Raw genomic sequence first — 25780 nt, 5'->3', positions numbered from 1 at the left:
TCTTAGTTCCCCGACCAGGGATCGAACCTAGGCCCTGGCAGTGACAGTGTGGAGTCCTAACTGCTGGACCACCAGGGAATTCCCTGAGCTGTACTCTTTAAGGAGGTGAACTGTATGGTATGTGAATTCGATCTCAATAAAGTTATTAAAAAACTTAAAAAAAAAGAGAACCTGAGAGCACTTTTAATACACTAAAAATATTTTACTAAATTAAAAATCCTTGATTAATAAAAGGAACTCGCCTGATTTGCAAGGCAGATGTGACTCATACTAATGTATATGTTAGATGTCACCTAACAACGATTGCTGGGGTGGATAAAGAGAAAATTTTCACAGCCACAGAATGTTTCTAAGTGAGGGTGAGAGAATACACCTCACCCTCGCTTAGAAGCTTAGCTAACAATTCAACCAAATGCTGAGAAAAATAACTGAAATGCCCGTGTGAATGATGGTGAGCCGCTGTCGGCATCAACATCTTCTCTCCTTGCAGGTCAAATGAGCTGCTCGTTCCTGTTAACAGAGGTGATCATCAATCAGGAAACACGGGCAGCCGGAGGAAGTGAAGAGGTAATGAAAAAAATGAGCACCAAACGACTTCACTGCTTTGCTGGCAAAATTCCCACTTGGCTTATACCAAGCATGATGCGTTCTTAGTGGGCTTCCCCGTAATTCTACTTCTAGAGTAAATGGAGATTTTCCAGAAATACCTTAGAAAGTCTTATCACCAAGTTTATGTTGTGGTACATGATGGCATTATCACCATCAGCCAACAGAGAGAATGGTGGTCACACAAGTTAACAGACGATCACAACTCAGAGAATACAGACTTCCCGGGAAACAGAGCTGCCTGGAATGCTGCTGGCTGCATAATCTTCTAGAGCAGGGGGTGGGCAAAGTTCTTCTGTAAAAGGTCAGGTAGTAAATGTTTTAGGTTTTGAAGACCAATAGGCAAAATCAAAGATATTATTGTAGGTGCTTACAGAGCCACTGAAAGTGTAAAAACCATTCTTAGCATTGGGTTTGGCCCATGGGCCATAGCCTACTGACCCTCGTTCTAAAGGTTACAAGTTTTAAAGAGTAGTAACTATCCGGTTAGCTCCGAAATCAGGACTCTCCCTCAAACTTCCTAGAGCCCAAAAACAGATCCCCAATGCAATCAGAATAACTAATATTTGACAGATCTTTCTGGTATATCAAGTAATTCTGCATAAATTATTTTATCCTCATGACAACCCTATTAGATAGACTGTGCACAGATCTCACCATCAACCCAGTGTTGATTCCTTAACTGCAAACTTCTTCCCCTTTTCATTTATATTCTGCTTTTCTATCGTGATGGCATCGTGACCAGCAAAGAGGGGAATCCATGCTAAGAAGCTGCAGAGGCTCCTGCAGCAACCCTGCTGTTCAAATGTTCATCATTACAGGGCATCTCAGTGACTGTTCTGGAGGTGTGAACGCACAGAGGCTCGCAGAGCTTGACTGTGGCTGTGTAGTCTCACGCACTGAGGACATGCTGCCTCACCACCAGGACTCAGAGAATCCTCACCATCTCTCGACTGGTCTTCTTCCTCCAGTATCAGCTTTCTCAAGGGTATTCATGTCATGGCCAAAGTAGTCTTATTTATTTATTTGGTTGCATTGGCTCTTAGTTGCGGCAGGTGGGCTCCTTAGTTGCGGCTCGCGGGCTCCTTAGTTGTGGCATGCGAACTCTTAGTTGTGGCATGCATGTGGGATCTAGTTCCCTGACCAGGGATGGAAACCGGGCGCCACCAGGGAAGTCCCCGAAGTAACCTTTATTAAAGACAAATCTAACTTACTCTTCTGCCTAAAGCCTTCACTGACTCACTACTTCTAGCAGGAAGAAAGAAAAAACACTCCTCAGTGTAGCACAAGACCCCCGATGTCCTGACCTCGGCTTTCTCCCCAGCCTCTTTTTCACTGCTTCCTCCTTAGGGAAGCCCTGAACTTAGGCAAATGCAATCACTTGTGTTCCCACAGCTGTCTCAAGCCCTTGTGCTTTTTCTCGCACGGTTCTCTAGGCCTGAAATGCCTGCCTGAGTGCTGGTCTCTTCCAGATTCCCCTCAACCACATAGGGCTTTGCTGAGTCCCTCAGGGAGAACCAGGACTCTTTTGCTGGTGCAAACTCCAATAGAAACCTAGCACTTCGTATTGACTCATCTCTCTTCCCCCAGGGGCTGCAAGCTTCCTGAAGGCCAGGGCAGTGCCATTTTCTCCCTCAGGGCTGCACACTGCGGTGGAACCAAAAGAGGCATAAATAAGTGGAGCACACAGCTCCTGTCCTTCAAGAATTCAAATGCTACTTGGTGAATGAATAAAGCACAGACCCGTGAAAAGTTACGTAACGGTCCCAGCAGTGGAAAATGATCCGCAGCTGCTAGTACCAAAATGACTCGGCAACGTCGCCGACCATGGAGCCAGCACCTCTGTTGGGGGCGGGGAGCGAACCTGAGAGCAAGAAGCTGGTGGGAGTGGACTCAATGTGTGACTGACACGCTGCCGCTACATCAACGCACAGAAGAGTGGGAAAGGTCTGCCGTGGGGGGAGATGAGAGCTGGAAGAAAGGGACCGGGCGTTATTATGTCGTCTACTCAGCCCTCATCACAACGAGTCCATAAGCCAATCAGCCAAAAGCTTCTGCGTAGTGACCACCGTGGACGTGTCCAGAAAGGTCGTGTCACTGTGCCTGATGATGAACTTCAGGACACTGTGCACTGACCCTGTAAGCTCCAGATGAGGCAAGATCTGCAGAGCCATCACACTGCTCACTGCCCTTTAGAGCCATGGAGGTGTATTTGCTGCAGAGCATGTTACAACTGCTTCAGAAGTGCAACGTCAGAGTTCACTTCCAAGAACCAAGATGTGACTCCTGTGGCAATGTCCTAGGATGAGGCTGGCTGCTCAGGGCACAAGCGATGCTTGCCCTTCCTCTGCTTCCAGACCCTGCACTACTTCTTAACGTGGTGCGTTCCCACTGAAACTCCTTTCAAGAGCGAGCCAATTCTTGCTGACTCTTGTGATCTTCTCCTCGTCATTGTCTCTGCCTGGCCTTTTTTGGGGGGTGGGAGGGTAGCCTCTGAATCTGTTGAACACCCCCTCTCCCATTCTTCCTGAAACACTCCTCTCCCGGCTGCTGTGCCACTGAACTCTCCCGGATTCCTCCCCGCCCCCTGGAATTCCTTTCTTCCTCCTCTCTGCGCTCCCTAAACATGGGTCTCGGGCTGTCTTTAGTGCTTTGTCCTCTCAGAGGATAGCTGTATACTTTCCAGCCAGGACTACTCACCTGTATTCAGCTGGCCTCAGTACATTAAGAAACTCTGTAAATATTTATTATATACATATCGAGTCACTAATTCTCCAAATGTATGGGTGGCTACCACATGCCAGGCATTATTCACACATTAGAGACACAATGGAAAAGCCACCACCACCCCAAGACACACCACTGGCACAGATGGGACGTGAGTCAATGGTGAGGGGCGGGAGTGGCGAGGTCAGGAAAGACGCCAGGGGCTCTAAGGACAGACAGAGGGTCAGTCCTGCCCGGGAGGCTGGAGAGGGCTGCCCAGAGGAGGGGATTTCAGACAGTTTACTCAAGAGTGAGCAAGAGTTAGGCAAGCAGAGACTGTGTGTGGGGTGAGATGGGGTGCGGTGGGGAAGTTGGTACAGGGGAAGTTTGTTGTTGGCAGAGGGAAGGGTAGATGAAGAGGCAAGAAGTGAGAAACAACACGGGGCTGAGATGAACTGTGAACAGTTCAGCATGATTAGCCCGAGGCTGCTGGGGGCCGGGGGAAGGGACGGGCTAAAAAGCAGGCAGGGGCCTTGTGTAGCGAGCGTGAACTGCCTTGTAGGCTCAGGAGGGCCTCTGAAGGACTTTGGTGGGAGTGAGACAATCAGGTTTGCGTCTTCACAGAGCTCGCCCTGGGGGCTGGAGTGTGGGGCAGGGCGGGGAGAGGGCGGCAGTTGTGACACGATTGTATTAGGCGAGTGACCACGGGGGCCTGAACTAAGGCAGGGGGATGACGAGAGAGGGAGTGGTGGGTTTAGGGCGAGGAGGTAGACTCTCTGGGGTGCAGGTGAGGGAGGGGACACGAGGGACATGGATGCACAAGGGAAGAGTCCAAGGGGAAGCCACAGTGCTCTGGGTTGGGCCTCTGGGTGGACGATGGTGCTTTCCATCAGGGAGGGAGTGAGAAAGAGAAGCCAATTTAGCAAAGCAAGGGTAAATTTCCGGTGCTTGTGGAGCATTCAAGTGGAGATGCCCGGCAGGCAGTAGGATATTTAGGTCTGGAGCCCAGGAGAGAGGAGGTCTAGGCCATAGGTCTAAGTCTGGGAGCCATGAGCTTAGCACAGAGGGGAGAGCCATGGACTGCGAGTGTGCAGGGGGAGAGATCAGTGGGCTGGACCTCAGGGGACAACGTTGGTTAGGAGCTCAGTGAGGAGCTGGCCATTGTCCCGGTCAGGCATTCACAGAGCCGAGCGCTGGATTTCTAAAATCTCCTGTTGGTCTTTTCCTCCGTGGTCTCTCCTTTCTCCACCCATCTCACATGCTGCAATGAGGGGAAGTTCTCTGAGATACCTGTCCTACCTTTACAACTGACTAAACCACTTTTGACAGCCTCCAATGTCAACATCCAACTCTGCCGTCGGGTTGAAAAACAAACACGTCCCTCGATTACAGTCGCTGTGTTATACTTCTCTCTGTCACTAGGTACCCCACCACCTCAGCCGCCCATGTCTCCTCGAGGCCTTCCCCTTCCTTTCAGGCCTCCTTATCGCCTCCACGCCTCCCTCCCTCTGGCTGGTCCTCTCCTCTGGGATGACCTGCCTCATCCTCTCCGCCCGCCCACATCCTGCCCATCCTTCTAGCCCCTGAAACCTCCTCTCACTGTAACAGGACCCCAGTGGTGCCTTCCTGGGTGTCTTACTGCCCCGCGCACTCCGGTCTGTATTTCATCGTTCTTCGATGTTTCTCTAATTCAAGTGTATCTGCTGAGCTCCCTGACGTTGATCACAAACTCATTAAGGGAAAAGACGTTTTTCACTTCTTAGGTGCCCACCGAGTCCCCACCAGTCTTGGTCACTGTCTCAATAACGACCACTGGCTGACTGCGACCGCAGAGCCAAGTGCGGACCACAGGCGGGCAGGCGACAGCGAGCACAAAGCAGCAGCTGCCAGGCGGCGAGACAAAATCCGACAGAGGCAGGCAAAAGACGTACAAAGGAATTACACTCAAACAAGACTTTGGCATTATTTTGGAGTGCTTGAAATTAAAAACTGCAAACAGATCAATCTAATGTACAGTAATTAGGAACTGATTGGTTTTTTGACCGAATAAATTCTGGGTTCTATGAAAAACGTGAAAACCCACAGTTTGTGAACAAGTGAGAGACATCTTAAATGCAACAACAGAATTTGAGAAGGCCTACAGTAAGACACAAGGACACTAAAACAATCAAAAAAGATATTTCAAAAACATAGAAGATGGAAGCACAAGTTCTAACTTTTTTTTTTTTTTTTTTTTTTTTTTGCGGTACGTGGGCCTCTCACTGCTGTGGCCTCTCCCATTGCGGAGCACAGGCTCCAGACGCGCAGGCTCAGCGGCCATGGCTCACGGGCCCAGCCGCTCCGCGGCATGTGGGATCCTCCCGGACCGGGACACGAACCCGTGTCCCCTGCGTTGGCAGGCGGACTCTCAACCACTGCGCCACCAGGGAAGCCCACAAGTTCTAACTTTGATTGAACATTAAACTTAGCATTGAGTTTCCTGACAGCCGAAGCAAAAAAGGAAAGGAAAAAAAACCAACAACAACACACACACACAGAGGTCCTGGAATCGGACACATCTGGGCCCCTAGTCTGCAGCCCTGCCGGCAGCTGTGTGTCTCTGGGCAGACGGGCATCCCCGAGCCTCAGGGGATACAGAGGAAACAGCTGTGTTTCTTGAGGCCGACGCTGGGAAGAAATGAGGAGGGCACTGAGTAAGCCCCGGACTAAAGAACCACACGCTCTTCTCTCCAGCACAATTAGAAGTCTGCGGCAAGAGCCCAGGGGCTGGGATTCTGAACTGTGGGCAAGACTGACCTCGGAAAGTGGAAGAGCCTGCCACGCAGCGGGGAGAGCCAGACCAAAGGACGTCACTTCACAGTCGCCCGGCTGGAAGGCCCTCTCCAAGAGGGCGGGGATTTTGGTCTGTTTCAGTCACGGATGCTTGGGCTGTGCAACCCGGCAGATACTATGATATTCAAAGTATCTGTGGTGGGGAAGACACCGGGTGGAGTCTGCAGCGAGCCACAGAGGACCACCATGATGCGGATGTCCAGGTCACTGGAGCAAGGGCACGCATACACAGCAGAGAATTACACACTTTTGAAACACTGCTGCTGGACCCTGGGGGACAGGAAGCGCCTGACCACGGGTACAGAGTGAGCGTGTGGTCAGAAGTGTGAGACCTACCAAGTTCTGTGGTCAGGTGGGACCAAAGAAAGCCATCGTCCGATGTAAGTGGTGTATCCAGGGTCAGCACGAGCCGGGCGGGGGGCACAGGCGAGCTGCACAAGCAGGTTCGCCAAGACCACCATGTCAATAACCTCTGTTGCATAAAAACCTCTTCTCCAGTTCACACCTCCTGCTACATGGGGGTGGGTCCCTAACCACCAAGTGACAAGGAGGAAAATGGCCAAATTCGGTTCATAGATGGGTTGGCTTGGTACACAACTGAAAGCTGAAAAGAGACCATGGCTGCACTACAGCTCCACTCAGGGGTCACCTTGAAGGACAGTGATGGGGACAAACGCTCCCAATGGGTTGAGCTTGGGCAGTGCATTTGGTCGTCCGCTTTGCATGGAAAGAGAGGTGGTGGGAGGTAATAACACCTAGGGAGTCACTGGACGTGGTGAAGGACTTGGTTAGGTGGTCAGGGGATGGGAAGGTAGGGGACAAGGAGGCCTGGGCAGAGTCATGTGGGTCCAGCCAAGGAACAGGTATGAAGCGTGACATCTAGGTTCCAGTGTTTGCTGTGAACATCCAGCACAGAAGAGAGAGACAGAATGACTCAGCAGACTGACGTCAGCCAGCCTCTGTCACCGGCCATCCCAGGGCTGGCAGGTGAACAGAGCAGCCAAGATGGCCGGGAAGGAGCCCCACTTGCATGGGCCCCACTCACTAAGGTGGACTTAGCTTCCTGAGTAACAGAGAGCTGTGCTGAGCCCTGATACGTACGCCACCATCCACCAGGGAGAACCAACAGCCACAGAGCCGGGTAGACTATACTGGGCCCTTTTCAATCTGGAAGGGGCACCGTTTTGGACTGAAACATGGTCCCCGAAAACTCATAGGCTGAAGTCCCTAACCCCCAATGTGACTGTATTTGGAGACAGGGACTTTAAAGAGGTAATTAAGGTTAGATGAGGTCATAAAGATGGGGCCCTAATCCAATGGGACGGGTGTCCTTATAAGAAGAGACACCAGGAACACGCAGGCACCAAGACAAGGCCATGTGAGGACACAGCAAGAAGGTGGTTGCCTGCAAGCCACGGAGAGTCCTCACGAGAAACCAACCCGGACGGCATCTTGATCTTGGACTTCTAGCCTCTAGAACAACGAGGAAAAATTTGTTATTTAAGCTGCCCAGTCTGTGCTATTCTGTTAGGGCAACCTGAGTTGACTATTACAGGCAGCAATTCATTTTACCTGGAACTGACACATTTTCTGGTTATGGGGCTGCCTGCCTTTTCTGTCGCTAAGCACCACCTCTGTGGGTTGGCAGAGGGCATGAGGTACTGACCAGGGTTCCAGATGACATCACATCAGACCGCAAGGCCCGCTTCCAGCAAAGAGGGCGCGGCAGTACCAAGACCACGGGATACGCTGACGCTCACTCAGCACGACCCAGGCGCTACCAGCTCGCCAGACCAATCGGTAGCCAGGTGAAGGTGGGAGCGAGACGCCGACCTGGAGATGGTACCCGCCAAGGACAGCGCTTGAGGCTCTAGTGTGCAGTACAGATCCTAAATCAACAACCTTCACACGGGTGCTGTGTCCCCAGCAGGTGGAACACACAGCCCTTGGAAACAAGGGATGGAAGGAGAAGTGGCCCTGATTATCCTCCCTCAAGGGGACCCACCTGGGGAATCTGGGCTTCCCGTCCCACAACTCTGGATTCCGCAGTTTTCCTGTGAGCTCGGCTCACAGGAGGGGAACGCTTCCATCGGGGACAAAGCAAGAATACCGTTACATCTTAAGTTACAGCTGTTGCCCATTCAGGTTGGGCTCTTGTGCCAAAAGACCAGCAGGCAAGGAAAGGAGTCATTATCCCGGCAGGAGTAATTAATCCTGATCATCAGGAAAAGCTACAGCCACGGGCACAAACAGGGGAGGGAAGATCACGGGCGGCCTCGGGTGATCGGCGAGGGCACCTCTTGAACTTCCTCACCCAGTTTCTACAGTAAACAGACAAGTGCAGCAGACACAGCCGGGAAGGGCTTGGGGACCAGGGACCCAGACCCCACAGGGATGACAGCATGTGTCACTTCATCATGTAAGCCTTCCAGCCAAGGGTGGGGACTCTCAAGTGGACAACAGACGAGGGAGATGGTCGTCAGTGTATCCTTGAGACCAGCTTCAGCAGAAAGGGATGCAGTCTGTCCTGCTAACCTTCCTCTTGAAGGTTTCTCCTGGGAAAAGGGCACCACTGCAATCTTGGAGTTGTTGCTCCGAGAACTTAAGTAAAACAAGAAGATCCAAGCAGCACGAGGGGCGGATGCTCTGGACGGATCTGCATCGGGTCTGCGACCCAGATTCTCCCCCTCCATCCTCCTGCTGCCGGGGGGCGGGCACCTGATGGTTCTCAAGTAACACCTGCTCTGTGGATGGCGTGCATCTGGGGAGAGGCGCCTGCAATCTGCGCCAACACCTTTCTGAATCTGGGATGACTCGGAAGGTCTCTCGCAACCCCAGGGCTTGGGCACCGTAAGCTTGGCTCAGGCCTTCTTTGTGACTGGGGCTCGAAGTCTACCTCTGCGCTTCACCACCACTCCCCCAAAGATGCTCATGCTGACGGCGTTCTCCGATCCACTTCACACACGAGAGTGTGCCTGGGGACACCAACCTCAGAACCACAACCTCTCATTTTGCTCATGAGCACAAGACCACAGCTATCTACCAGGGAATCTCCCCCCAGGTAGCCTGAAGGTACCCCAGTCAGTGTATTTCCCATCGCCTGCTCTTCTGATGGTGGTGGGAGGGTGCTGTCGTTGATCTCTCTCCTTAGCTAAGCCAGGAACCTCAGAATCAGACACTACCTCTTTCTCTCCCTCATAGCTCTGTCCATTGTATCAGAAAATAGTTACACTCGTTATTACTCAGTTGTTTGGACACTGGTTGTTCTGGGTTCTCATACTTTTCATTCTTCCCTCTGTTTCCTCAAAGGATCTACCACTTCCTCCTGCTAAATACAGGCTTAGCCTATAGCCTACATTCATCCTGGATGTGATGCTCCTACAGGACTCACCTCCCAACCCTACACACTTAATCCACGATCTGCATCTGCAGCTCTGACCTCTCCAAGAGTGATGCCTGTCCTCCATGTTCAACTACACCAGGGGCACCTTTACTGTATGTTCCAGAGTCACCTCAAATTCAAATACACCCGTAGGGAACAGCCTTCACTTCTCTCTTTTACCTGTAGACTCGGCCCATTGATAAGGGGCCCCCTTCTTCCCACGCCAGACAGAAACTCTGGGACCCACCTCTCCACTGACGTCCAGGGACATCACGCCTGATTTCACTTTCCAGACCACACACGATGAAGACCTACTTCTCACACGCAATGCAGGCAGGAGATCGGGAGATGGCAGGAGAGAACAGAACTGTCTCTCATACCCCAGAGGGTAAAGGGGATGGAGACAAGAAACGAGGAGCCCAATGCACTGGATCACAGAAGTGCCAAAGAAGGACCAGGTATGAGGTTTCAGCCTGACACAGAGTAACCCTGGAAAGACCAGTGTGGTGTTGGATTGTTTGGATAGAGCAGTTTTTGTGGATAAATGCTCAGTATTTCCTGACGATTAATGACAAGGCTAAGAAAACACAGTATTTATCTGATCTACTTGTTGGTTGTTCCCTTGAAAATTTTCTTACCTTCATATTCTATCCGTTTCAACCAAGGAAAATCAAGAAGTCTGACATTTGCTCTTCAGTCCAGAGCACACAATAATAAGCATTTTAACAGGAAGACACTGTGGCTTTTACAAGATGATAAGAACAGATAAAGATCCCCTCTTGTTAACTAGGTTGGTGTTTCTCTAAGAAATCATGCTTATCTAATAGAAGTGGAGCAAGAATGTCCAGTTTGACCAGTCTTTCAGCTGCAAGTTACTTTTTTTTGCCTTAAAAAGAAAACACTAAGAATAGCCACTATCAGAGACCTACATTCCACTTTGGAAACATGTCAAAGTATCTATGATACAGTGCACACATACAGTCTCAGAGGAGGAAATGACGCAGGCCCGAGTGCTCCTGAATTTCCCCTTGTGATTATTGTCGCTTACCTGCTGCTGTCTTTGCCGCCTCACTTGTGCAAACTGTGACAGCGTGAGCTGCCGGTCCAGCAGCTCCACCCTCTGCTGTCTCTGAATGTCTACCGTGGCCCCCATCCCGATTCTGGCCTCGCTGGTGGGTTCTGAAGACGAGAAGATGGGCTCCAGTGTCCAAGAACAGAACTGCGCCATCCAGCTGGGGACGCGGAGCACCTCATGAACTTGTAACATTTTGCTGTTGTAGCAGAGCCCAGAAATCTACAAGAAAAAGAGTCCAGCTGGATTGTTGAAATGTCATAAGATGTTAAAGAACATACTTAACGTGGAAATCAATAACCGCAAAACACTTCAGGTGGTGTTTCCCTTCACTGTTGTAGTGTCAGGTGATAACCAGAACTCCTATCAGGTTGCAGGATACTAAGCAGCACAAACCAACAAACAATTGAATTTACTCAGTAAACAAATGTGTTTTTATTAAGTTAGAAGAGACAGCAAAATCCTAACTATTTAACACGCAAAGTACTGGTACAATATTTAAAAGAACAATGTTGTCTTTAAAAAAAAAGCCATGACATATTTGATTATCAAAACACTTTCACACGGTACTAACTCTGTGGTTATTCTTATTGGCAGATGGCCATCAGAGAGAGATACTGAGAGAAGACAACTTTGATATTCGATGATGTGACCCAGCATCAGTATCAAATATGTAAATACAATACATTTATCAGAAAATAAAGACTACCTAAAATGTATACAGTGTTTTAATAAAATTTGCAAGTATTTTTCCTAGATTTTAAAATCCTTGCCAATAGTTAGCAATTAAAAATTCTGTTTACGAATAAGGCTATTTTTCATCTTTAAGGCAATTTATACGGTAAGAGAAGTCTAAGGAGTCTCTGTGGTTTCCGAGGTAAAAATGAGAATGGCTATTCCTTTGTTGAAGAGAGATCTTTAATTTTGTGAATTTGATTCTTAGGATAAGTTATTCATACCAAATTAGAACATATTTGACAAATTTCTGTCTAATAAGAGAAGAGTACACTTTAATGTTTTACTAATAAAAGTTAAATTAACTAATTAGGCAAAAATTTATTGAGCATCTGCTATATACCAGGTGCTGTTCTAGGCACTTAAAGTATAGCAGAAGACAAGATAAATAAAGCCCTATTCTTAGAGAGGTAATCGTGATCAATACGGAGATTGGACAGTAAACAAGCCAACACACAAAACAATTGCAGACAAGATCTATGAAGGAAATAAAATAAGGTGACTTGGAGCAAGGACCTTCTTTAGGTCTGGTGGGAGTGAGACTTGGGCAGAGTTCTTAAGGATAGTGAGGTGCCAGTGATTTGACGAACTGAAGGAAGAACGTTTCAGGCAGAGAAAACAGCAAGTGCAATGCCGGAATGAGCTTGGGAGCATCCATTAGAAATCTTAGTGGAGCTATCAAGAGGGTTGTTGGATATAAAAATCTGGAACTCAAGAGAAAAGTTTGCAGAGATAAAGATTTGGGAGTCAGTGGTATAAGACCGTGTTTAAAGCAACAGGACTACAGGAGATAATGAGGGCGGGGGACGTATTACAGAGGAAAGAAGAGGACTTAGGATGGAACCCAGGGTGCACCAGCATCTTGTGGATGGACAGAGTCGGAGAAGCCAGTAAAGAAATCTGAGGAGGGGCCGCCAGTGAGAAGGAGGAAAACTAGGAGAGTCTAGTACCACTGAAGCTAAGAGAACAGTGTTTTAAGATGGGAATAGTCAGCTATGTCTAATGTAGCCCAGAGTTCAAGTAAGACAGAGAGAGGAAGATGACTGTTGGATTTGGCAAAATTAAGAACAGTTTTGGTGCAGTGGTAGGAGCCAAAGACACACTGGAGGAGGTTGAAGAGTGGATGGAAAAGGACTTTTGGTTTCAAATAATTTCTATGCTACTTCTCTCAAAAATGGTACAAAACGACAAAGAAAACAAAAACAGAACCAAACTTCACATTCACTGAAACTAGACAGCATCTGTAATCCTCAACCACACTAACAAAATGGAAAACACATTGAGTGGTTAGAAATACTTAGCATATGAGAAGCGTAAATCCAAATGAGGGAGAGGGTCCCCCTGACAGACTCAGGGATTAGAGGCACCAGGTACTGTGAAGGTGGGAGTGAAGTGGAGGATCACTGAACTCTGTGCAAGAAGCAACCCCAGTTCCTCCCCTCACCCAGCAGATCCCCCGTCTACCCTCTCCCTTCTCTAGAGGGAGAAGGTAAAAGCTCTGCAGGGCCTGCATCAAAGAGGCTCCGGAGTGGGTAGAGCAGGCCAACATGGGAGGCCGGGGGCTCTACACATGTGGACTTCATACAGACAGAGAGGCCTTCCGTGTGTGTCTCACAGAACTTCCAGAAGAAGACAACAGAAGAAATATCGGAAGAAGGGGACTATACTTCCAGAGGTAATAGCTGAGTTTTCCAGAATTAATAAAGAATACAGATACTCAGATTGAAAGTGCAATAGTCCCAAGGTGGATAACATAATGAAATTTATATCTAGATCCATCACAGTGAAACAGAGAAAGAAATCCTTGAAATGGTGAACGAAAAAGAACAAAAGAGCGTAGCTCCTTATACAAGGGTAAGTCACAACCCACAGCAGTCACCCGCTGACAGCACACCCTGAGGAGAATTCAGGGTGACAAATCCCTACGAGGCACTCTGCACTTTAGATAAACAGGCCCCTAGAGGGCTACATGCATATCTCAGGAAGAATTTCAATGACCCCGGATTCTTGCCCCTTCACATACAAAGAAAAGCACTAAACTTAACTTGAGATTCTGCTCTTTCTGACGGGTGGTAATCTTTGACTGAGATGTATACTTGACTAGATGTATTTCACAGCCAAAAAATTCACACTTATTATACTGGCGCCTCCCCTACTTCTTTGGAGCAGTTCCTCAGAGCTACGGCCCAGGCTACAGTCCTCAGTAAGACCCTGAATAAACCTTAAACTCACAACTCTTATGTTGTGTGTTTTTCTTTAAGTCAACAAAAGTAACCAGAGATCAAATACTGACTGCCTAGAGGAAGGAAGAACAATGAGCTGTGAGCAGACAACAGCAACAAAAACAATGAGATACTCAGGAATAAGTTTAATAAAAAATATATAAGGCTTTTATAGAAAACTAAAAAACTATAATAAGGGACATTAAAAAAACCCTCTAGTAATAAATAAAGATATCATAACATCACATCTGCAAATGGGAAGATGCAAAATTGTTAAGACATCAGGTTTCACCATATTAATATATATATTCAACATAATAGAAAAGAGACTGCTGGGGTTTTTTGGTTGGAACTTAAATAACAATCCTAAAATTTGTATGGAATATTAAGGTTTAAATGCTTAGAAACATAATGTTGGGAAAAAGAAGCTGGACCCAAAAGATTGCACACATTATGATTCCACTTTGTAAATGGATCAGTCAAGTGGGAAAACCATCAAGCGAAGCATGGCGGTGGTGACCATCTGCGCCAGGAGAGCAGTCACAGAAGGGAGGGGCACCGAGGGCTCCAGGGGCCGGCAGTGCTCTGACCTGCATAGGGTTTTACGGGTGTGTCCACTTCATAGTGAGTTGTTTGGCTTCATGACATTTATAGTTTATGCACATTTTGGTGTGTGTTATGCATCACAATGAAAAGATTTAAAAATAAAGAATAAATGACCCAGAAGAGTCAAGATAATTTTGGGGAAACATAATAAGGCCTATCAGATTTCAAAGTATGCTATAAAGTCTGAGTAATTAAAACAGTGTGGTCTTTACGTAGAGCTACTCAAATCGATGTAAAGAGCAAGAGCAGAGAAAAAGACTCCAGTACAAGGCACCTGGTTCACAGCAGAAATGGGTGCGTTAAACGGGAAAAAAATACACGGGCCACACATAAGGATAAAGACAAAACAGCTCTCCCTTCCTGACACCACACATAAATTCCCAATGGATTAAGGACACAAATATAATTTATAACACTGTAAATCTTTCTGCACAAAATACAGGAGGAACATCTTTTTGGCACTGGGATGAGGACGGATTTTTAAATAAGAAACATAAAGCCCAAACTATAAAAGAAAACACACATTCATCTACTTTACAATTTAAAAGCTACAGTGGGGACTTCCCTGGTGGTGCAGTAGTTAAGAATCCACCTGCCAATGCAGGGGACTCGGGTTTGAGCCCTGGTCAGGGAAGATCCCACATGCCGTGGAGCAACTCAGCCCGTGTGCCACAACTACTGAGCCTGCACTCTAGAGCCCGCGAGCCACAACTACTGAAGCCCTCACGCCTAGAGCCCGTGCTCCTCAACCAGAGAAGCTGCTGCATGCCCGCACACCACAACGAAGAGTAGCCCCCACTCGACGCAACTAGAGAAAGCCCGTGCACAGCAACAAAGACTCAATGCAGCCAAAAACAAACAAACAAATAAATAAAATAAAAGCTACAGGGGGCCAAAAGTTACCATAAATGAAGGGAAACACAACAAGAGCCTGGGAGAAGGTCCTTGTCCTCAACAAAGGTAGCGTCAGAACCTAAAGAAACTATCCATTTGTAAGAAAAAGACAGTCAACCCAATTTATAAAGCAGATGAAAAGGCAATTTCAGAAAAGGAAATTCAGGCTTCCCTGGTGGCGCAGTGGTTGAGAGTCCGCCTGTGAATGCAGGGAACGCGGGCTCGTGCCCCGGTCCGGGAGGATACCACATGCCGCGGAGCGGCTGGGCCCGTGAGCCATGGCCACTGAGCCTGCACGTCTGGGGCCTGTGCTCCACAACGGGAGAGGCCACAACAGTGAGAGGCCCGCGTACCGCAAAAAAAAAAAAAAAAAAAAGAAAAGGAAATTCAAATGTCCAACAAACACATGAAAGGATGTTTATCCTCACTTGCCTTTAGAGAATTGCAAATCTTAACTGAACAATGTTAAATATAATAAAAATTAGCAAAAATTGAAAAATCTGGTTTCAAGTTTTCGTGAGGATGAGGGGGAACTGAGAATTCTCCCACAGTCCTGAGGGAAGGCAAAGTGGCCCGACCATTGGGGAGAGCAATTTGACAATACCCAGCAGAGCTGCCAAAGGTGTATTTCAGGAAATTCTCAATTGCAACGCTCTGTGTAACAGCTAGGGAACAGTGTCCCAGGAGAGGAATGGTTAAAGAGTGGTTTATTCATCCCATAAAATACTAAACAGCAGTTAAATAAACTCGGTGTACATGTATTAATATGTTTCTAAAAAGGTATTACATATTGTATTCATCTTTTTGTATAACTTCAAAACACAACATGCTAGTATTTACTGCTTATGGACACATACTCATGTAGTAAGTACAGAACCACGGAGTGTGGTTTCTTCTGCAGCAGGATGATGAGGGGAGAAGGAAGGGGAGGCGTCCGGGGCAGCACTCTCTGTAACAAACATACATATATGTAATAAAGAAAGAGACAGGAAGTAAATATGGCCAAAATATATAATAATGAATTGGAGGCGAGGAAGTAAGGATTCCTTTTCTGAAGATCTGGATAAAAAGGAAGATAGAAAATGGAGCTGTATAACAGCAAAATCACGCTGATTTAGCTGAAGATAGCAAAATGTTGTTATAAATATAACAAAATATGAAAAAAAATTGATCAAATCAGAACTGTGAGATTTGAATTAAGTGAAAAATTAAACACTTGTATTTTTTAGTCTCAAAGCGATTGTGAATTTGTCCATTTGTCCACAGTTGTTTTAACTTCATGTATTTGGAAAACGGTGGTGTATTTGGAAGCTGTCATCAGGCACACATACACTGACCCTTTTGTCATAATAAAGAATCCCTCTTTGTTCTGAGTAATACTCACATAGAAATCTATTTTGTCTTATATTAATATGGCCATTTCAGATTTCTATTTCCATGATTAATCTTTCTTCATTCTCTTTCATCCCTTTTTGTGTCTGTGCTTAAAGTGTGTCTTGTAGACGCCATATAGCACTATCTTACTTTTAAATCCAGTCTGACAATCTCTGCCTTTTGATGAATGTGTTTACCTATTCACACTTAATGTACTTACCTTGACATAGTTGAATTTTGCTGTTTGGTTCTATCTCATTTGCTTTTTGTTCCTCCTTTCTTACTTCCTTTTGTGTTAAGCAAATATTTTTTAGTATTTCATTTTAATTTGTTTAATGGAATTTTTTTAGCAATAGCTCATATTTTTTTCTTGTGTTTGCTCTAGGGATTACAATACACACATAAGGTGCTTAGAGTTAATACTGAATTACTTCAGTTAAAATATAGGAAACTTCAAGAGTATAATTCCATTTAACATAACCCCCATTCACTGTGCTATTTTTCTGTCTTAATTATATTATACCTATATATGTTATAAACCCATTAATACAGTGTTATTTATGCTTTATGAAATCATATACTTTTTAAAGAAATACAGAAAAAAAATAACGACAATGTATAATTGTTGCCTGTACTTAAGGAGCACACAATTTAGTGAGGGGGCGGGTTCTTAATGGGGGGGCGGGGTTGGTCATAGATTCCTTCAGGGAATTGAAGAAGGCCGAAGATTTTCATTCTCTTGCCCATATCTATCCCCTCACCATCACATATACAGCTATGAAATTATGTGTTCAATATCAGTAGGAACATCCTATGAAGAATTAGGACATCCTACCCAGTAATAAACAAATGCACGACTGCAAATTCTGGCAGGGATAAAGTAGGGCTTTTGTGCTCACTGGCTTAAAGTTCTATTCTAAGGGTTACTTATTTGAATGTATGCTCTGGAAGGGGAAGAATTTTGGTTGGTTTTGATCACTGTTTGCACCTAGTAGCACCTAGAAGAGCACCTGCTGGGAGAATCGTGAATGAAGGGTCCAAAAAACCCCAAAAATGTCATCTTACATTCTTTTAAAGAAAATTGGAAAGGTGCCAGTAGACACACTTTTTTGGTCCTAAGTTCGTATTTCCCATGTAACAAAAAAGGTAGAATTCACCTGTCCACGCCTCTGATACATCAGCCTGACCTCAAGCTGTCAAACAAATAAAGTGCTACTGTAAAATGTTTCAGATGGTGAAATTAAAATTCATATTTTAAGGCAAGAGAAGAAAAATTCAAACACAAAACTTTCGCTGCCCATGTTGTCCTCCTCCGCCTCCTCTGGTGTGCACTGTGCATCTGCACTATGTGTTAGCCAGACGTCCCCTACGGCAGAAATACCTGCCCAACCACAAAGATCCATCTTTCTCCTTCTGGCGCCACTACGTAACTCCTCAGATGATAACACTCCTTACTCAATCCTGTAAATGGTCACAATGACCCACCACTTGCCTTGTACACGCGGACACCTTAGGTGAACTTTAGGTACAATGCCAACATATCATTTTCCTTAGAGATTGGTGCAGAATAGACTGGTCAGACAACCTGGGGAGATACTGGGCTGCACCTTAGCTCTTAGCTTAGGTACTGACTTATCACCTTATTAATTTTACTGGCTATGTTACTTGTATTCTGCCTATTTTACAAGATTATTGTTTTTTTGCATTACCAAATGTGTGGTAAAATAAATGATGATTAGGTGACTTGAAACAACTGACCAAATATACAGTCCTATTAGATCAATGATTTTAACGGTGTGACCCTAGATACGGGAAGAAGCAACAAGAGGGAACCATTTCCTAGACCATAATAGACTAGTAAGACAGGAGGTCCAGAGGGTTTTGGCTACTGTTAACAGGGCCTAGTCCAGTAATAGCACTGAGTAGCCTATCAGTGAAATCCTCCTCTGACCTGGGAATGAGCATTCCTAAGCACAGTGGGAAAAACTGGTCACGAAATGCCTCCCAAACCTTAGTCAATACTAAGACCGAAAGGGAAGGGACTGTGGAATAAACAACGTTGCCCACCATCCAGTTCTCCAAGAAGCAAGCCATTAGCCGCTGCAGTCGCTGACCTACAACAGCAGCACACTCTGAAAGGACTTCAAGGTGAAGCTCAGGATGCAGCACTTTGTGCTCTGGGAAAACGGACAGAACTGGCTCTTAAGACAGGTATTTCAGGAGAAAATGTTATAAACTTAGTTTCTTGCAGCTCTGCATACTTAGAAAAGCACTAAAACCATGAACTAAGGTATCTGTTCCTTGCAAATAGCAGTAACCTTCTACTAAGATGTGTGCTTGACTGCATGTACTCCTTCGTCAAAATCACATGTGTATCGGCCTCCCCCTTCTCCCTGCGGAACAGTCCTCAGAGCTCTCTGAAAGGCTGTCTCCTGGGTTATAATCCTTGGGTTGGCTCGGATAAAATTTTCCATGCTTTCTTAGACTGACTCTTGATTAATTTTTTGGTCAACACAGGTATTCACACAAAGGATTAAAATATAAAGAGCTTTAAGAATTTAGTTTCCTAAAAATATTTGATAATCACATCACCCTATTCTATGAGAAGATGGGGGATAAGATAAACACATTACATTTTACCTAAGTTATACCTCATTACTCCCAAAAGCCTTGAGAGAGTATCACTTATTTATTATACTACTTTACATTTACACATTACTTTTAACTTTTTTCATTAACTCATAAACCCTTCTTATACTGGGACTTCTGAATGAGAGTCTTCTTGAAACCCACAGAGTTTGTGAAAAAAGAGGCTTTAAAAATAGACCACCTGCTGGGATTTGCAACGTCAAGAGGCCAGGGGAAATTCTAAGGGAGAGGTCTGGCAGGCCCTCAGAGCCCAGAAGCCCAAGATCAAGCTGAGAGGCCCAATGACAAGGGATGAAGCCGTGGCAGTGATCTCGGGCAGGCCAGGAGTCAGGGCCAGGATGCTCAGATACAGTGGAAATGAACAAGCGGGCTGTGTCTGCGAAGGGCAGGGAGAGCTGGAACCAGAGCATTCAAGCGGCAGGAGCTGGGAATCCTGGCCAGGTAAAGGGCCCAGAGGTCAAGCAACCAGAGAGCATTCCGGACCTTGTGCAGCTGAAAGTCCAGGCCAAAGGGAAAAAAGCATTTAATTTGCTGGGTGGAAACATGTGAAACTCCCTTGATTACAGAGAGTAAACCTCAACTGTCCTCTGGTCTTGTTTAGTGTTAGCATGAAACCACAGCCAGCAAAGGTGAGAAACCATGACCTGGCACCAGCACTCAGCTTTCTGTTGATCTCTTTCCCCAGTCAACTGTGGCTGAACAAAAACCTACCTGGCAAACTACACTGCCAGGGTCCTGGTGAACCACAGTCCCAACATTCAAGAAACTTGTCATCTAATGGGACAGTAGGATAAACACAAGGGGCTGCTTTCCTGGGGGGAGAGCATTGCTATCCCAAGATAAAGAGGAGCTGAGGGAACAAACGTTCCCTTGTGTCTGGACCCCTTCATGCAGACTTCATATTCACTCAAGTCCTGAGGAAACCAGGCCCGCTGAGGCCTCACGTATTCATTCAACACGTATTTACTGAACTTCTATAAGGTGCCAGGCTGTGTTCTAAACACTGGGATACAGCAGGAGGCAAAACAAAGAAAATTCCTGCTCTAACGAAACTTACATTTTCCTGTTCCTTCTCCTTCACTGAAAAACGCTAAAGAAAGAAGGAAGGAACTTTGGAAATTACTCATTTTATTATGCAAAGAGTATGTACACAAGTTAGAAATGCCCGAAGTTATTTGTGCCATTTGTGATTAATTATGAAATGACTGTTGTTTTCATGACAGAATCATGTGGCTTTAAGCACTTATTGAAAGAGTCTTGCTGTCTTGTTCTCTGTCAAGTACAAAAGTGATTCACATGAATTTCCCATAGCCCTCTTTGCTTTTTCAATATTATTTTAAAGTATCTATTTAAACACTGGGTATCCTTCTGATTCTTGAAAAGTTGAATTAGAATAGGAACAGAATTAATTAAACTAATAACAGATTGTTTCTAACCAATTGTCTTAGAAAGCTGCTCTAAGCTTTTTCTTTCAGAAAATCACGCGTCAAGAGGATTAGGTTAACTGCATAAAGCAGAAAGCTGCAAACAACAGTGGCTTAAATACAACACAAATTTATTTCTCCCTCATGTTAGAAAAGCTCCAACCATCTTAACTGCATTCCAGGCAGCGGGGAGAAGAAAATGAGGAAGAACAAGAGGACCAAAGGCTACTTTAAGGAGCCTTCCTAGAAGTCCCACCAATATGTCTGCTTATAGCTCATTAGCCAGGATGCCAGGATTTAGTTTGACAGCCATACCTAGCTGCAAAGGAGACTGGGAAATGTGATCGTGTAGTTGGAGGCCTTGCTGCCTCAAAGAAGAGGAAGGTTCTGTTACGAAGGAAAAAAATACATTGGGAGTCAGCTAGAGTCTCTAGCACGTGGAAAAAAGCCTTAATCGAACGCTCAAATGTAAAGACCTTTGAATTTCCCTTTCAACAAGGAGACCACCCCCCTTTAAACTTATATTCACTTTCATAAACTGATTCAACAAACTAAAATTGAGGGGAAAACAGGCTTATGTTAAAATCTGCTTCTTACAGTGGACTAAAAATAATAAGTTAAAAGTGAATGTAAAGATCAAGAACAACTTAGGCATTTACAGATAGAGACTCAACAGGGAAAAACGAAATCCTTTGCTAAGACCAGCAACAAGGCAAGGATGTCTATTCACCACTCTTATTTAACATTGGACTAGAGGTCTTAGCTAGTGCAATAGGCAAGAAAAATAAAAGGCACAGATTAGAAATGAAGAAGTAAAACATATAAACCAAACATATTTCCTGATGACTTGATCGTATATGTGGGAAACTGTAAGGAATCCACAGAAAAGCTACCAGAAACAACAAATTCAGCAAAACTACAGGATACAACAGCAATATACAGAAATCAACTGCGTTTCTACATACAAGCAACAAACATTTGGAACAAAATAACTCCATTTAAAATAGCATCAAAACCCCACAGAAACTTAGGAATACATTTAATGAAAGATGTGTAGGGCCTGTACGTCAAAATTTTAAAAATTAAAAAGGGGAATTAAAGAATTACTAGAAAAATGTAGACACATATTATGTTTATGAATTGGAAGACCCAATATTGTTAAAATAGTTGTACTCGTTATCTAGTACTGAATAACAAATTACCCAAAGCTCAGGGGCTTAAAACCATAAGCATTTATTATATGTACAGTTTATGTGGGTCAGAAATCTAGGGACTGCTTAGTTGGGTGGCTGTAGCTCAAGGTGTCTCATGAGGCTGTAGTTGAGCTGTCGGCCTACCCGCCTGCATCTGGGACTCCTGACTGGGGCTGAAGGACCAGCTTCTAATGTGCCTCAGAAACACACCTGGCAAGTCAGTGCTGACTGCTGGCAGGATGCCATCATTCTGTGCCATGCAGACCTCTCCACGGGGCTGCTTCAGTACCCCTGTGACATGGCAGCTGGCTTCCCCCAGAATGAATGACCTGAGACGGAGCAGGATAGAAGTAACGTGTCTCTTATCATCAGCCTTTTGGAGTCACGCTCCATCCCGCCATATTCTATTCACTATAAGTGAATCGCTAAGTATAGCCCACACTCTAGAAGAGGGGAATTAAGCTCCATCTCTTGAAGTAGAAAATAATTTGTGGCCATATTTTAAAATATCAAAATGGCAATCCTTCCTAACTGATCTATACTTTCAGTGCAATCTCAAGCAAAATATTAACTGTATTTTTTCTTTTTTGAAGGAAATTGTAAGCTGATTTAAAAAGGCGTATGGGAAGTCAATGTTCCTAAAATAGCTTAACCAGTTTTGAAAAAGATGAACAAAGTTGGAATACTTATGTTACCTGATTTCAAGACTTACCATACTCAAAAGTACTCAAACAGTATGGTACCGGCATGAGAACAAACATATAAATCACTGAGATAGAAAAGAAAGTCAAGAAACAGACCCACACTGGTCAACGGACTTTCAACAAAGCTGCTAGGGTAATACGCAAAAGAGAAAAGAGTCTTTTCAGCGTTGATGGAACAATGCTAGATATCTGTATGGAAAAAAATACACCTCAACCCTTAACTTCACAAATATTATACTCAAAGTGGATCTTAGACCTAAATGTAACAGCAAAAACTATTAAATTCTAGATGAAAACATAGGACAAAATGTTTGTGACATCAGATTAACAAATATTTCTTAAGATACCAAACCACAAACTATTTTAAAACTTGAAACACTGAATTAATCAAGTTAAAACTTTTGCTTATTCAAAGTCATAGTTAAGGAAACAAAGAGGCAAACCACAGACTGGTATAAAATTTTTACAAAATATATCCAACAAAGGGCTTATATCCAGAATATAAAAAGAACCCTTTTGATTTAATTATAATACAAGTGTAACCCAACGAAAAAGTGGGTGAAAGATTTGAACAGACACAACACAAAGGAAGATATACGAATGGCTAGTAGTCACAGGAAAAGATGCCCAAATCACTAGTCATTAGAGAAATGCAAATTAACACCACAAGATATAATTACATGCCACCTAGAATGACTGAACTTAAAATGACTGACAATGCGAAGTTCTGGCAAGGAGGCGGAGGAACTGGAATGCTCGCGTACTGATGGTGGAAATGCAAAATGGCACAGTCACTTTGTAAGATAATATGGTACCATATATTTTTCATATGATAAATTCTAGCAATTCTACTCCTAGGCATTTACCAAGAGAAGTAAAAACATATGTCCACACATAAATGTGTACGCAGATCTTCACAGCAGCATGAAAAACATGTTTAGGGTGATGGGACTGTTTTCTATCCCGACTGTGGTGGTTACAAAACTGTATACAATGACCAAAATTCACCAAACTGTATACTTCAAATTGGTAAATTTTATTGCATGTAACACTTTAATGAACAAAAAAGAAAAAAAATTTTCATAAAAATGTGAAGATCTAGAAAGATTAAGACATTTCTGGATATATAATTCTCCCCTTAAACTTTATAAAAGAGGTGGGATTTTCAGAGACTAAAACCAATCTTTAGCAATAAAAAACTTCCGATATCTTAAAAATATTCCAAGCTAACATAAACTAACATAAGACTTTCTGATAATATGCTGTTGTTTATAATTAATATATTCAAAATCTCATGCACTGATTTTTACCATAGTTCTTTACCAGAGGTTAAAGTCAAGATATAGGAAAAGTATCAACACAATCAGCTGCAAAGAGGAAGGAACACTGGACATTTCTATTTTAAAAAATCAGTTTAAAGAGATAATCAAAACTGATTCAAGACTTTCCATCTCCTGATAGGAAAACAATGTAAAGACCCTGTGAGAAAATGCTCTGTGGGGCAACAGCCATGTAATCTACCAGTAATCATCTAAAATGAAAACGTATGCGTGTTTTTCTTGCTAACCTCTTCCTTATCTCCATTTCTTTTTCCTTTGACCAGCAGCAGTACTGACCCAGCTCAATATGTTTTATACTATCCTTTATGCTTTCTCAAAGCCATCGTTTACTTCGTTTTCTTGTACATGACAATGCCAGAAACACAAGACAAAGAGTTTGTTGAAGGTGAGGTTTGAGCTGCAGTTTTAATCCATCATATGGAGGACCAGTTAAATATCTTTGATGATATTAGAAAAGAAAGTACAGTACAGCTATAGACAGAATTCTTCACAATAGGGAGAAAGCAGAGGCTGCCAACGGGATCAAGTTTTCTTGGATATTGGTCGGCCCACAATATTTTTAATGAAGGCTGCAGGAAGTTGCTGTGGATATGTCTTTCGGCACCTCTGGGTACTTTTAAAACTTCTTCATGACCAAGACCTCCCCCAGAATCGTGTCTCCGTTGACGATGATCAGGGCCTCATCTTAGTGGTGTAGTCAAGGGAAGATCTAAGAACAGCTTTGTACCTAAGTGTCTTGTGGTTGAAACAGACATGGATGAGAGCCTTAAAATGTGCAGTGGAAGGCACTGAACCCACTGGACCGCCAGAACACCTGGCCTTTGGTCCTGGCTCTATCATCCATTAGCTGTGCAACCTGAATTTCAGCCTCCTCATCTTTCAAATGGTAAGCCCAGGTTCTCCACCACCACACAGAGCGTGTCAAGAACCTAGTAAGGAGGGTTTCCCTGGTGGCGCAGTGGTTGAGAGTCCGCCTGCCGATGCAGGGGACACGGGTTCGTGCCCCGGTCCGGGAAGATCCCACATGCCGCGGAGCGGCTGGGCCCGTGAGCCATGGCCGCTGAGCCTGCGCGTCCGGAGCCTGTGCTCCGCAACAGGAGAGGCCACAACAGTGAGAGGCCTGCATACCGCAAAAAACAAAAAAAAAACAAAAAAAAAACAAACCTAGTAAGGCAGTACACATTGACAGCATCCTAACAATCACGAAGAGTTACAGTGTTTTATTGCACAGAAATAATTATTTTGATAATACTGAATTTTGAAACTCAACAATTAGTTATAGAATAAAGATAAAATGCCAGACACTTTGCTAGGCATTGGGGATTATAAAATAAAGAATAATGTATAGTTTCTAAACTGAAAGGGCAGACTCAGAAAAGGCTTCAGAGTGAGAACTTAAATGAATAAGTTTTTTCTAGGAAAAGAAGGCATCTAATGGTGAAGGAATGGATATAGTTGGAAGAAACTGCATATGGTTATGCAAAGCCACCTCTTAAGAGCACAGACACCAAAGCTCCAGTACCTGCATTTGAATGTTGTCTCCACTACTTATCAGTTATTCTTGGCAAATAACTTAAGTTCTCTGTGCCTCAGTTTCTTCATCTATAAAACGGGGACAACAGTTCCTACATCATCAGGTTTTCAGGAGGACTAATTAAATAATATTCGCAAACTGCTTAGAAAAGAGCTGTATTAGTCTGCTTTCTCTAGGTTATACTGTGGTAACAAATTATCCCAAATTTCAGCAGCTTATAACAAAGGTTTATTCCTCACTCATCTTACATGCTGGCCACAGCCCTGATCCGTGTGTCTTCTTCATTCTGGGGTCTGGGCTGAAGGAGCAGCTTCTATATGTCACATGCTTTTCTCATGACAAACAGAACAGAGCAATGGCAGAACCACACAATGGTTCTTAAAACTTCTGCTTGTGAAGCATTCATCACTTCTGCTCATGGTCCAGTGGCTCACGTAAGTCACAGAGGAGAGTCTGATGTTAACAGGGCATGTAGGGGCAGGCCCTGCAGGGAGGGGCCCATAGAGA

The 25780-nt window shown here is 44.6% G+C and overlaps 1 protein-coding gene across 2 annotated transcripts in view; it reads right to left on the bottom strand.

Moving 5' to 3' along the window:
* The window catches only part of UBAC2 (UBA domain containing 2), a 165250-nt gene that overhangs the window by 29810 nt on the left and 109660 nt on the right, over positions 1–25780 (bottom strand). For both annotated transcript variants that reach the window (XM_081214650.1, XM_081214651.1), the window contains one exon: positions 10575–10820. In XM_081214650.1, the coding sequence (XP_081070776.1) occupies positions 10575–10820 (246 nt within the window). The remainder of the gene's footprint in view (positions 1–10574; positions 10821–25780) is intronic.

Source organism: Mesoplodon bidens, assembly GCF_964165515.1.
Source record: "Mesoplodon bidens genome assembly, chromosome: 17".
Lineage (NCBI taxonomy): Eukaryota > Metazoa > Chordata > Mammalia > Artiodactyla > Ziphiidae > Mesoplodon > Mesoplodon bidens.
This window is presented reverse-complemented; position numbering and strand designations above follow the sequence as displayed.